General features: G+C 50.0%; 1 protein-coding gene across 2 annotated transcripts in view; it reads left to right on the top strand.

The window, feature by feature from the left end:
* The window catches only part of PFKL (phosphofructokinase, liver type), a 122,392-nt gene extending 118,218 nt beyond the window's left edge, over window positions 1–4,174 (top strand). For both annotated transcript variants that reach the window (XM_077275394.1, XM_077275396.1), the window contains one exon: window positions 3,797–4,174. In XM_077275394.1, the coding sequence (XP_077131509.1) occupies window positions 3,797–3,944 (148 nt within the window). In that variant the 3' untranslated portion in view covers window positions 3,945–4,174. The remainder of the gene's footprint in view (window positions 1–3,796) is intronic.
* The last annotated feature ends 10,271 nt before the right edge of the window (window positions 4,175–14,445 follow it).

Genomic DNA, 14,445 nt, shown 5'->3' with positions numbered 1-14,445 from the left:
TTTGGTTGATACGTTTTTTGCAAAAAATGTATATTAAGCCGCTCTACCAATCGCCAAGGTAACCCATATCAGAGCAGTCCTAACTAATGTATGTAATCCCTATCTGATGTATTTAAAACCTGGTCATATGTACAATACCTGTATGAGCAGGATTCAGAAAAGGAATGTCCATGTGGACACGCTGGACAGAACGGCTCCTGTGCGCACAGCTCAAAAAAAGAGGGGTGGAGGCCTCCCCAGTCTTGTGGAAACAAGAAAACAATTGTGTAAAACCAGAACACATGAGCTGCGCGCACAGTGAACAAGCCAGTAGAGACATGTTCACACCACCAAGAGACTTCAAAACACAAAAAAGCACAGTAAAACCAAAAACACTCTGTTGCAAAAAAATCACAGTGGACAGCAAGTGCTAGTAAAAAGATGGAAAAAACAGGGTATTTGGTTGATACGTTTTTTGCAAAAAATGTATATTAAGCCGCTCTACCAATCGCCAAGGTAACCCATATCAGAGCAGTCCTAACTAATGTATGTAATCCCTATCTGATGTATTTAAAACCTGGTCATATGTACAATACCTGTATGAGCAGGATTCAGAAAAGGAATGTCCATGTGGACACGCTGGACAGAACGGCTCCTGTGCGCACAGCTCAAAAAAAGAGGGGTGGAGGCCTCCCCAGTCTTGTGGAAACAAGAAAACAATTGTGTAAAACCAGAACACATGAGCTGCGCGCACAGTGAACAAGCCAGTAGAGACATGTTCACACCACCAAGAGACTTCAAAACACAAAAAAGCACAGTAAAACCAAAAACACTCTGTTGCAAAAAAATCACAGTGGACAGCAAGTGCTAGTAAAAAGATGGAAAAAACAGGGTATTTGGTTGATACGTTTTTTGCAAAAAATGTATATTAAGCCGCTCTACCAATCGCCAAGGTAACCCATATCAGAGCAGTCCTAACTAATGTATGTAATCCCTATCTGATGTATTTAAAACCTGGTCATATGTACAATACCTGTATGAGCAGGATTTGAGCTGTGCGCACAGGAGCCGTTCTGTCCAGCGTGTCCACATGGACATTCCTTTTCTGAATCCTGCTCATACAGGTATTGTACATATGACCAGGTTTTAAATACATCAGATAGGGATTACATACATTAGTTAGGACTGCTCTGATATGGGTTACCTTGGCGATTGGTAGAGCGGCTTAATATACATTTTTTGCAAAAAACGTATCAACCAAATACCCTGTTTTTTCCATCTTTTTACTAGCACTTGCTGTCCACTGTGATTTTTTTGCAACAGAGTGTTTTTGGTTTTACTGTGCTTTTTTGTGTTTTGACTGTACATGCATATACTGCATATACAAAAATATTTAGAATTGCGAGTCCTCTCAATTCTAAATATTTTTCTATCTACTGGCTAACACGGTACCAAGATATATATCTTTCCTGTATGCATATACATACATGCATACATACATACATATGTACATGCACATTTCCTCCATTAAATTGTACTGGTGGAATCCATATGGAACAATGGTCCTAAAAGGAAAAGACCACAAGACAAACTACCCATGCATGACTTCATATTCCCTATTTAGTCCCAATGGGGAAAGAGTCTGTAATTTGTGGATCCAATATGCCTCACGTATCTTGAGTTTTTTGATCCTATCACCACCTCTTCTGTATACAGTAATCCAATCTATAACCTGATACCTCAGTTGTGCAATCGAATGATTATATTGTAAGAAATGGGCCGGAATAGGAAGTAAATTCCGTGAGCACCTGATGGTAGACTTGTGCTGGGAAATGCGGTCCCGGATATGCTGGGTGGTCTCCCCCACATATCCGAGACCGCAAGGGCACTTGATGAGGTACACCACATACGTGGAATTGCAGGTAAAAACCCTTTAATAGGGAATCTGCGTCCAGTATGTGGATGGGTGAAGGAATCCCCCTTAGTGATGTTGGAGCATTGCAGACAACCCAGACATGGGAAAGTCCCATTGCGTGGGGTACTAAAAACTCGTTGTAGTATAGTGGGTTTTGCTGACCCCACATCCGCTCTAACCAGATAGTTCCTCAAATTGTCAGATCTTTTATTACAAATCAGTGGTCTCGTACTAAATTCTGCAATGTTAGGATAAGAGTTTTGTAAGATATTCCAGTGTTTAAATATACACTGGTGGATTTATCGTTTAAAAGGATGAAACATTCACAAATGCTATTCTGGGAGTCTTCCCTGCGTCAGATGTAAGTGGAGGTCTGCTCTCGGTTAGGTCTGACAAAGTGGATGGAATCTATCTTGGAATTTTTTGTCCATTTCCCTATGTCTACGATGGCGAAGAGACGGGTTCGAAACTATTCTCCTTATCCTATCGTGTTGGGATTTCGGTAATCCCTTTTTAATATGTCGCGGGTGGCTACTGGTATACAATAGTAGGCTGTTTTTATCGGTGGGTTTTACATATAAATCTGTCTCCACCATACCACCTTCCTGTACGAGTACCAATGTATCCAAGAAATTAATTGAATTATGATCATATTGTATTGAGAACGAAATATCAGGTGTACATGAGTTTAGCTCACTGTGAAAGTCCAACAAAGTCCCCACATCACCAGTCCAAATAAGAAATACGTCATCAATGTAACGTTGCCAAAATAATACATTAGATGTAAATAGGGGATGACAGTGGACGAATGTGTTCTCAAAGAAGTCCATGAATATATTCGCATAAGGGGGAGCGACATTCGATCCCATCGCTGTACCCCTCTTCTGTACGTAGTACTGATCCTCAAACAAAAAAATAATTTTGGGTTAAAACGAGTTTCAATGTATCCTGGCAAAATTGTAGCTGGTCATTAGTAAAATTGTGTGTTTTAACGAGAAGAAGATAGGAAGAAGAATTCCTATCGAAACGCGCGTTGGGGACTTAGCAGATCTCGTGCAGCCTTCACTGTGGTAATTATGTCTTGAGGTTTTCTTCTATTAGCCACACTATATGTGCCTACTATTAGATTGATTGTGGTAGCCTGTTTATCTGGCATATTGATACATTTGTATGATATGTTAGCAGTATTATAATTTAGCTTGATTTAGCTCATTCAGTTTATTGGCCAGTTCATGTGATATATGCATACGATAACAGCGTTACGTCTATAGGCTGATTTCCTCAGATACTAATTCCATTGCACACTATATGTGCCTACTATTAGATTGATTGTGGTAGCCTGTCTATCTGGCATATTGATACATTTATATGATATGATATGTTAGCAGTATTATAATATAGCTTGATTCAGCTCACTCAGTTTATTGGCCAGATCATGTGTTATATGCATATGATAACAGCGTTACGTCTATAAGCTGATTTCCTCAGACAATAATTCCATTGCCATTTGGTTAGTCACCACTTAGTGCTTTACCCACATTTATTTAGGCATCATGTGGGGTTCATTTGAGATCTGTCATTTATGATCGGAGGTACTTTTATATTTGATTGGTTGTTTACCAATGTTGGGTTTTAACTATTTCTGTAACAATAAAATCTATCTATTTTTTGAACTATACATTCTTGTGGCCTGTCTAATTTATTTGGTAGGCCCTTGTGTGTTTGTTATCTTGAATGTGTTCATTCGTATTAATTTAGGACTAATATGTATACACTGTGGTTTTGGCAGCATGAACTGACTGTTAGGCTCCCGTATCTACCATATTTAAAGCCATATATATGACATTATGTAATGTTGCATTGTGCTTTAAATTAATGTGTTCTTATAATTTTATCATCTAGACACAGGGTGCCAAAGGAACAGTGGTGGTTGAACTTGCGCCTGATGCTCAAGATGCTAGCGAACTACCAAATCAGCTTCACAGAATATGTACCAGGAAAGATAGAACATGTGACACGCAGGACCCTAAGCATCGACAAAGGCTTTTGATTTGTCTGAGATACATTTCCCAATGAGATATACAAATATGAATGTGTAACACAATGATTGCTATGACTAGCCCCTTGTATTAAATCCTCTTTAACATATCAGTGTTTTAGTTAGTTACACCACCCCATTGATTTTGATTACATACTGCCAATCTACTTTACAGCACACAGAGAGAAAAAATTGTAGTGATGAATAATAAATGGAGCCCTGCCATATGTGTGAGCGAAGAATGTGCCGTATGTTTTTATTCTTAATGGGAACTTTGCAGCGTAACAAACACTAGTTGCCTGCAGACATATTGGTAATCACCAGGTAAATAATATTTTAAATAGGTTTGGCAGCCGCTTGCTTAGTTTTGGAGGCTGTAACAGTCACCACTCAGTGTACAGTCGGTGTGCTTTGAACACTCCCACAACTCCTTGACTGTGGGCTCTCGACACACACTGCACGCACACGCTGCTGAGCAGGCTGTCAGTCATGGGAGTGATTACACTGTATGTTTTGGGTTGACTGTCTCGGCTCCCTGCTCTTCGTCAATGACTAGAAGGGAATGTCTACCGGGAGACTTTAACTTTATTTCTCTCTGGATCTGCTCTTCCATTAAGCCAGTCAAACATGCTCTATTCACCTGCAGATTATCACTATATCGGAAGGTACACAGGGTTTTATGGCTGTCAGGTTCCCTATAAATCTAAATAATGGTTTAAATTCTTTAATAAGGAATAAACTGGAATGGATAAGTCACAAATATACAAAAAATAAAGACAAACTTTTACAAATCATAGTTACATTTTTTTATTTTGGTGTAAGCTTTCATGTTAGCTTGTGTCCTCTCATAATGGAGATAAGACTAACACATTGCAGATTATATTATATACAAGTACAAGATCTACCTAGGAACCATCTCCAGGAGAACACGGGAGAGGGAAATAAATTACACTTGCCAGTTCCCATCGATAAACTAACAGTTAGCTTATTAAAGGGTTGTCAGAACTCTCATATTAACACCTCTCCCCATTCCCCCCAAGCCTTTTTTCACCTTTATAACCTGGCCAATTTTTACTTCATATGTACTTCATGATACTGGTAACATATCTTCAATGTGACTTAGTGTTTATTTGTGAAAAAATTGGAAATTTTGGCGAAAATGTAGCAATTTGCAAACTTTTGATTTTTATGCCCTGAAATCAGTGTCACACATGTCCACTTTACATCAGCACCATTTTTGAAACATCATTTTTTGTTTGTTATGCAGTTAGAAGGGTTAAAATTTGACCAGTGATCTCTCAAATACCCAAAAGTGACACCATTCTAAAAACTGCACCCCTCAAGGTGCTCTAAACCACATTCAAGAAGTTTATTAACCCTTCATGTGTTTCACAGGAATTAATGTAATGTTGAAGGAATAATGAATATTTACCGTATATACTCGAGTATGAGCCGACCCCCCTAATTTTGCCACAAAAACCTGGGAAAACTTAATGACTTGAGTATAAGCCTAGGGTGGGAAATGCAGCAGCTACCGGTAAATATCAGATAAAAAAAAAGATACCAATAAAACTAAAATTGAGACATCAGAAGGTTAAGTGTTTTTGAATATCCATATTGAATCAAGAGCCCCATATAATGCTCCATAAAGTTTATGATGGCCCCATAAGATGCTCCATATTAAAATATGCCCCATATAATCCTGCATAAAGGTTAATAATGGCCCCATAAGATGCTCCATGGACACATTTGCCCAATATAATTCTGCACAAATGATTATGGCCCCAAAAGATGCTCCATAAAGATATTTGCCCCATATAATGCTGCACAAACCTTGATTATGGCCCCATAAGATGCTCCATGCAGACACTTGCCCCATATACCATAATGCTACACAAACGTTAATTATGGCCCCATAAGATGCTCCGTAAAGATATTTCCCCCATATTGTGCTGCACAAACGCTGATTATGGCCCCATAAGATGCTCCATACAGACACTTGCCCCATATAATGCTACACAAATGTTAATTATGGCCCCATAAGATGCTCCATAAAGATATTTGCCCCATATAGTGCTGCACAAACGCTGATTATGGCCCCATAAGATGCTCCATACAGACACTTGCCCCATTTGCTGTTGCTGCGATAAAAAAAAAAAATCACATACTCCCCTCTCGTTGCTCAGGCCCCCAGCACTTTCAATATTCACCTGACTTCGTTCCAGCGCCGCTCCATCTTCAGCGTCTTCTGCACTGACGTTCAGGCAGAGGGCGCGCACTAACCATGTCACCGCGCCCTCTGACCTGAGCGTCACTGCACAAGACGGTGCGGCGCCCGGAACGAGGAGCAGGTGAACATCGCGCAGCGCTCCCCTCCCCGTTATACTCACCTGCTCCTGGCGCCACAGCTTCTTCCTGTACTGAGCAGTCACCGTTACCGCTCATTACAGTAATGAATATGCGGCTCCACCTCTATGGGAGGTGGATCTGCATGTTCATTACTGTAATGAGCGGTACCATGTGACCGCTCAGTACAGGAAGAAGCTGGGAAGCAGGGACCACGCCAGGTGCAGGTGAGTATTAGACAGCCCCCGCTCCCCCTCCCCTGCCGACCCCTGGGTATGACTCGAGTATAAGCTGAGAGGGGGACTTTCAGCCCCAAAAAATGGGCTCAAAATCTCAGCTTATACTCGAGTATATACGGTAACTTTTTTTTCACAAATTTTACTTTAGAACCAAATTTCTTTATTGGCTGTGAAAATAGTGGGAAGGGCAAACAATATAGGCATAGGCCACCATAAGCAAAGATATGAAACATAGAATACAAGTAAAGGAGGTGCTATATCAGGTAGTATACCAATTAGGGGAAAGAAAAGGAAGAGCGATAACTACATGTAGAAATATGTACACTAGAGATAATAGAATTACAATTTTATTAAATACATGACCTCAAGCAAAAATAATTAATAAAAACATATAAAAGCATACAAGAGGTCCCAAGTCTAAGTATCCCACACAGAGCATAAATGTATCAACCATGGGACAGTAAGGTAATATTATATAGCACAATATATAATGTACATTGCACATGCCCATAGGTAATGTAGTACCAAAGCAAAAACAGGATCGCCAAGGAGAAAGAGGGAGAAGAAAAAGCTCAAGCTCAAAAAAGAGGGTTCGAAAAGATACCTGCATAGGCATAAGGATGGAAATGCCACTAGTCAGTGGCAAGTACCTGCAGAGCAACGGGAGATCAGTGGGGATACAGCGGAGATGGAAGAACCGCTGGCCTGGGAGATGACCCCACGCGTATCGTGTCTAGCACAGCTTCGTCAGGTGAGATATGGCTAAGCTTGCAAGCTGAGTGTTTAAATATACACACTGATGATATTACATACCGGTGTTGGGAGTTCCGCACTGGAAGTAGGATGGGCGTGATGCAAAGGGTGGAGGGCAGGCTCACATCAAGGCTCTCACGGAGAGGTGCGCAGTATGGAGGAGGGCTGGGAGGGAGAAGTCTCAGCACACATAGAGGGAAAGAGTGCGCATGCGCAGCTCCCGGGAGAGAATACACTCACCGGCCACTTTATTAGGTACACCATGCTAGTAACGGGTTGGACCCCCTTTTGCCTTCAGAACTGCCTCAATTCTTCGTGGCATAGATTCAACAAGGTGCTGGAAGCATTCCTCAGAGATTTTGGTCCATATTGACATGATGGCATCACACAGTTGCCGCAGATTTGTCGGCTGCACATCCCAAAGATGCTCCATACAAGGCAGGATGGATCCATGCTTTCATGTTGTTTACGCCAAATTCTGACCCTACCATCCGAATGTCGCAGCAGAAATCGAGACTCATCAGACCAAGCAACGTTTTTCCAATCTTCTACTGTCCAATTTCGATGAGCTTGTACAAATTGTAGCCTCAGTTTCCTGTTCTTAGCTGAAAGGAGTGGTACCCGGTGTGGTCTTCTGCTGCTGTAGCCCATCTGCCTCAAAGTTCGACGCACTGTGCGTTCAGAGATGCTCTTAGGCCTACCTTGGTTGTAACGGGTGGCGATTTGAGTCACTGTTGCCTTTCTATCAGCTCGAACCAGTCTGCCCATTCTCCTCTGACCTCTGGCATCAACAAGGCATTTCCGCCCACAGAACTGCCGCTCACTGGATTTTTTTTCTTTTTCGGACCATTCTCTGTAAACCCTAGAGATGGTTGTGCGTGAAAATCCCAGTAGATCAGCAGTTTCTGAAATACTCAGACCAGCCCTTCTGGCACCAACAACCATGCCACGTTCAAAGGCACTCAAATCACCTTTCTTCCCCATACTGATGCTCGGTTTGAACTGCAGGAGATTGTCTTGACCATGTCTACATGCCTAAATGCACTGAGTTGCCGCCATGTGATTGGCTGATTAGAAATTAAGTGTTAACAAGAAGTTGGACAGGTGTACCTAATAAAGTGGCCGGTGAGTGTACATTGCAATGTTGCAAATAATAGGATTTCATCAGCTCTCCCAACCAGACGTAATTAGAATCCAATTATCAATAGACATGTGCAGAGCACTGATTACCACCAAGTTCCTGCCGGCCGAGTCCCAGGTTGAAAATGCAAATCACTCACTTGTCCAGCTCATGCAAATATTGAATGGAGGAGATGAAAATAGAATAAAAATCTTGTCCTTTATTAGTGCGTCATAAAAACAAGCTGACTCATTTCAGGCTGTACTGCCCTTAGTCATAGCTATGGCCAGGCTGGATCCTAAACGCCACAGGGCTCAGGCCAGACACGACACGCCACAGGGCTCAGGCCAGGCCGGACCCGACATGCCACAGGGCTCAGGCCAGGCCAGACCCGACACACCACAGGGCTCAGGCCAGACCCGACACACCACAGAGCTCAGGACAGGTCAGGCCCGACACGCCACAGGGCTCAGGCCAGGCCGGACCTGACGCGCCGCAGGGCTCAGGCCAGGCCCGACCCGCCGCAGGGCTCAGGCCAGGCCGAACCCGACACGCCACAGGGCTCAGGCCGGACCTGACATGCCACAGGGCTCAGGCCAAAACGGACCCGACACAGGGCTCAGGAAAGGCCGGACCCGACACACCATAGGGCTCAGGCCAGACCCGATACAGGGCTCAGGCCGGACTCGGCGAGCCACAGGGCTCAGGCCAGACCCGATGCGCCACAGGGCTCAGGCCAGGCCGAACTAGATGCGCCACAGGGCTCAGGCCGGACCCGATGCGCCACAGGGCTCAGGCCAGACCCGACGCACCACAGGGCTGAGGCCAGGCCGGACCCGACGTGCCACAGGGCTCAGGCCAGGCCGAACCCGACGCGCCCCAGGGCTCAGGCCAGGCCGGATCCGACGCACCGCAGGGATCAGGCCAGGCTCGACCCGCCGCAGGGCTCAGGCCAGGCCGAACCCGACACGCCGCAGGGCTCAGGCCAGGCCGAACTTGACAGGGCTCAGGCCAGACCGGACCCGATGCGCCACAGGGCTCAGGCCAGACTCGACGCGCCACAGGGCTGAGGCCAGGCCGGACCCGACGCGCCACAGGGCTCAGGCCAGGCCGAACCCGAGGCGCCGCAGGGCTCAGGTCAGGCCGAGCACGACGCGCTGCAGGGCTCAGGCCAGGCCGGACCCGACACGCCGCAGGGCTCAGGCCAGGCCGAACCCGACGCGCCGCAGGGCTCAGGCCAGGCCGGACTTGATACAGGGCTCAGTCCAGGCCGGATCCGACGCGCCACAAGGCTCAGGCCAGGCCGGACCCGATACGGCAAAGGGTTCAGGCCAGGCCGGATCCGACACGCCACAGGGCTCAGGCAAGGCCGGACCTGACACGCCACAGGGCTCAGGCCGGACCCGACACAGGGCTCAGGCCAGGCAGAACCTGACGTGCCACAGGGCTCAGGCCAGGCCGGACCCGATACAGGGCTCAGGTCAGGCCGGACCCGAAACATCTCAGCACTCAGGCCCGACCGGACCCGACACGCCACAGGGCTCAGGCCGGACCCGACATGCCACAGGGCACAGGCCGGTCCCGACACAGGGCTCAGGCCAGGCCAGACCCAAAACGCCACAGGGCTCAGGCCAGGCCGGACCCGATGCACCACAGGCCTCAGGCCAGTCTGGACCCGACGCGCCACAGGGCACAGGCCAGGCCGGACTTGACACGCCACAGGGTTCAGGCCAGGCCGGATCCGACACGCCACAGGGCTCAGGCCAGGCCGCATCCGACATGCCACAGGGCGGGGGCAGGCCGGACCCGACATGCCACAGGGCTCAGGCCAGACCCGACACACCACAGGGCTCAGGCCAGGCCGGACCCGACACACCACAGGTCTCAGGTCAGACCGGACCCGACGCCACAGGGCTTAGGCCAGGCCGGACCCGACATCTCACGGCTCAGGCCAGGCCGGACCCAACACGCCACAGGCCTTAGGCCAGGCCGAACCCGACACGCCGCAGGGCTCAGGCCAGGCCGAACTTGAGAGGGCTCAGGCCAGACCGGACCCGATGCGCCACAGGGCTCAGGCCAGACTCGACGCGCCACAGGGCTGAGGCCAGGCCGGACCCGACGCGCCACAGGGCTCAGGCCAGGCCGAACCCGAGGCGCCGCAGGGCTCAGGCCAGGCCGAACCCGACGCGCTGCAGGGCTCAGGCCAGGCCGGACCCAACGCGCCGCAGGGCTCAGGCCAGGCCGGACTTGATACAGGGCTCAGTCCAGGCCGGATCCGACGCGCCACAAGGCTCAGGCCAGGCCGGACCCGATACGGCAAAGGGTTCAGGCCAGGCCGGATCCGACACGCCACAGGGCTCAGGCAAGGCCGGACCTGACACGCCACAGGGCTCAGGCCGGACCCGACACAGGGCTCAGGCCAGGCAGAACCTGACATGCCACAGGGCTCAGGCCAGGCCGGACCCGATACAGGGCTCAGGTCAGGCCGGACCCGAAACATCTCAGCGCTCAGGCCCGACCGGACCCGACATGCCACAGGGCTCAGGCCGGACCCGACATGCCACAAGGCACAGGCCGGTCCCGACACAGGGCTCAGGCCAGGCCAGACCCAAAACGCCACAGGGCTCAGGCCAGGCTGGACCCGATGCGCCACAGGGCTCAGGCCAGTCTGGACCCGACGCGCCACAGGGCACAGGCCAGGCCGGACTTGACACGCCACAGGGTTCAGGCCAGGCCGGATCCGACACACCACAGGGCTCAGGCCAGGCCGCATCCGACATGCCACAGGGCAGGGGCAGGCCGGACCCGACATGCCACAGGGCTCAGGCCAGACCCGACACACCACAGGGCTCAGGCCAGGCCGGACCCGACACACCACAGGTCTCAGGTCAGACCGGACCCGACACGCCACAGGGCTTAGGTCAGGCCGGACCCGACATCTCACGGCTCAGGCCAGGCCGGACCCAACACGCCACAGGCCTTAGGCCAGGCCGGACCCGAAACGCCACAGGGCTCAGGCCAGGCCGGACCGACACAGGGCTCAGGCAAGGCTGGACCCGGCACACCACAGGGCTCAGGGCAGGCCGAACCCGACGGGCTGCAGGGCTCAGGCCAGGCCGGACCCGACGCGCCGCAGGGCTCAGGCCAGGCCGGACCCGACGCGCCGCAGGGCTCAGGCCAGGCCGGACTTGATAAAGGGCTCAGTCCAGGCCGTATCCGGCGCGCCACAAGGCTCAGGCCAGGCCGGACCCGATACGGCAAAGGGCTCAGGCCAGGCCAGATCCGACATGCCACAGGGCTCAGGCAAGGCCGGACCCGACACGCCACAGGGCTCAGGCCAGGCCGGACCCGACACAGGGCTCAGGCCAGGCAGAACCTGACGTGCCACAGGGCTCAGGCCAGGCCGGACCCGATACAGGGCTCAGGTCAGGCCGGACCCGAAACACCTCAGCGCTCAGGCCCGACCGGACCCAACATGCCACAGAGCTCAGGCCGGACCCGACATGCCACAGGGCACAGGCCGGTCCCGACACAGGGCTCAGGCCAGGCCAGACCCAAAATGCCACAGGGCTCAGGCCAGGCCAGACCCAACGCGCCACAGGGCTCAGGCCAGTCCGGACCCGACGTGCCACAGGGCACAGGCCAGGCCGGACTTGACACGCCACAGGTCTCAGGCCGGAGCCGACACGCCACAGGGCTCAGGCCAGGCCAGACCCGACACACCACAGGGCTCAGGCCAGGCCAGACCCGACATGCCACAGGGCTCAGGCCGGACCCGACATGCCACAGGGCACAGGCCGGTTCCGACACAGGGCTCAGGCCAGGCCAGACCCAAAACGCCACAGGGCTCAGGCCAGGCCGGACCCGACGCGCCACAGGGCTCAGGCCAGTCCGGACCCGACGCGCCACAGGGCACAGGCCAGGCCGGACTTGACACGCCACAGGGTTCAGGCCAGGCCGGATCCGACACGCCACAGGGCTCAGGCCAAGCCGGACCTGACACGCCACAGGGCTCAGGCCAGGCCGCATCCGACATGCCACAGGGCGGGGGCAGGCCGGACCTGACATGCCACAGGGCTCAGGCCAGACTCGACACGCCACAGGGCTCAGGCCAGGCCGGACCCGACACGCCACAGGTCTCAGGTCAGGCCGGACCCGACACGCCACAGGGCTCAGGCCAGGCCGGACCCGACATCTCACGGCTCAGGCCAGGCCGGACCCAACACGCCACAGGCCTTAGGCCAGGCCGGACCCGACACGCCACAGGGCTCAGGCCAGGCCGGACCGACACACGGCTCAGGCAAGGCTGGACCCGGCACACCACAGGGCTCAGGGCAGGCCGGACTGTTGTGAATTAGACTTTTTTGGCTCCCTCTTGTGGTCACTAGTGATATGACTCTGGGATTGTCTTTCCTCAGTTTGGCACCCACCTGGGTCGTTAGTCCAGGGGTGTTGCTATATGAACTTCCTGAATTCTCAGTCTGGTGCCTGGCATCGTTGTAATCAGTTCTTTCTGTTTGCTCCTGTCTGCTGGTCCTGGTTCGTGCATAATTAAGCTAAGTCCTGCTTCCTTGTTTTTTGGTTATTTGTATTGCTATTATTTTTGGTCCAGCTTGTACTAAATGTGATTCCTGATTTTGCTGGAAGCTCTAGGGGGCTGGTATTCTCCCCCCGGGCCGTTAGACGGTTCGGGGGTTCTTGAATATCCAGCGTGGAAATTTTGATAGGGTTTTTGCTGACCGTATAAGTCATCTTACTATATTCTGCTATTAGTCAGTGGGCCTCTCTTTGCTAAATACCTAGTTCATTCTTACGTTTGTCTTTTCTTCTTACCTCACCGTTATTATTTGTTGGGGGCTTGTATCCAACTTTTGGGGTCTTTTCTCTGGAGGCAAGAAAGGTCTTTCTTTTCCCTTCTAGGGTTAGTTAGTTCTCCGGCTGGCGCGAGACGTCTAGAACCAACGTAGGCACGTTCCCCGGCTGCTGCTATTTGTGGTGCTAGGATTAGATATACGGTCAGCCCAGTTACCACTGCCCTATGAGCTGTTTTTTTGTGTTTGCAGACTTAGAATTTATTTCTGAGACCCTCTGCCATTGGGGTCATAACAGTATGCCAGGCCAAAGTTGAATGTTTAATGCATTGCAGAAGTGGGATTATAAGAAAGGAAATTCTGAGTTGTTTTTTTTTTTTTTCCTTTCTTCCTCCCCTTTACCTTTGAGTGGCTTGAGCTTGCTGCAGACATGAATGTCCAGACCTTGATTACAAGTGTGGACCAGCTTGCTGCTCGTGTCCAGGGCATACAAGATTTTGTTACCAGTAGTCCTATGTCTGAACCTAAAATACCTATTCCTGAACTGTTCTCTGGAGACCGATTTAAGTTTAGGAATTTCAGGAATAATTGTAAATTGTTTCTATCTCTGAGACCCCGTTCATCTGGAGACTCAGCTCAGCAAGTAAAAATTGTTATCTCTTTCTTACGGGGCGACCCTCAGGATTGGGCCTTCTCGCTAGCGCCAGGAGATCCGGCATTGGCAAATATTGATGCGTTTTTTCTGGCGCTCGGATTGCTTTACGAAGAACCCAATCTTGAAATTCAGGCAGAAAAAGCCTTGCTGGCTATTTCTCAGGGCCAGGATGAAGCTGAAGTGTATTGCCAAAAATTTCGGAAATGGTCCGTGCTTACTCAGTGGAATGAGTGTGCTCTGGCCGCAAATTTCAGAAATGGCCTTTCTGAAGCCATTAAGAATGTGATGGTGGGTTTCTCCATTCCTACAAGTCTGAATGATTCCATGGCGCTGGCTATTCAAATTGACCGGCGTTTGCGGGAGCGCAAAGCCGCTAATCCTCTTGTGGTGTTGTCTGAACAAACACCTGATTTAATGCAATGTGGTAGAATTCAGACTAGAAATGAACGGAAAAATCATAGACGTCAGAATGGGTTGTGTTTTTACTGTGGTGATTCTACACATGTTATATCAGCATGCTCTAAACGCCTAACAAGGGTTGTTAGTCCTGTCGCCATTGGTAATTTGCAACCTAAATTTATTTTGTCTG

The sequence above is a fragment of the Ranitomeya variabilis genome, chromosome 7, assembly GCF_051348905.1.
Source record: "Ranitomeya variabilis isolate aRanVar5 chromosome 7, aRanVar5.hap1, whole genome shotgun sequence".
Classification (NCBI taxonomy): Eukaryota; Metazoa; Chordata; class Amphibia; order Anura; family Dendrobatidae; genus Ranitomeya; species Ranitomeya variabilis.
Note: the sequence above shows the minus strand (reverse complement) of the source record. Positions and strands in the feature narration are given on the sequence as shown.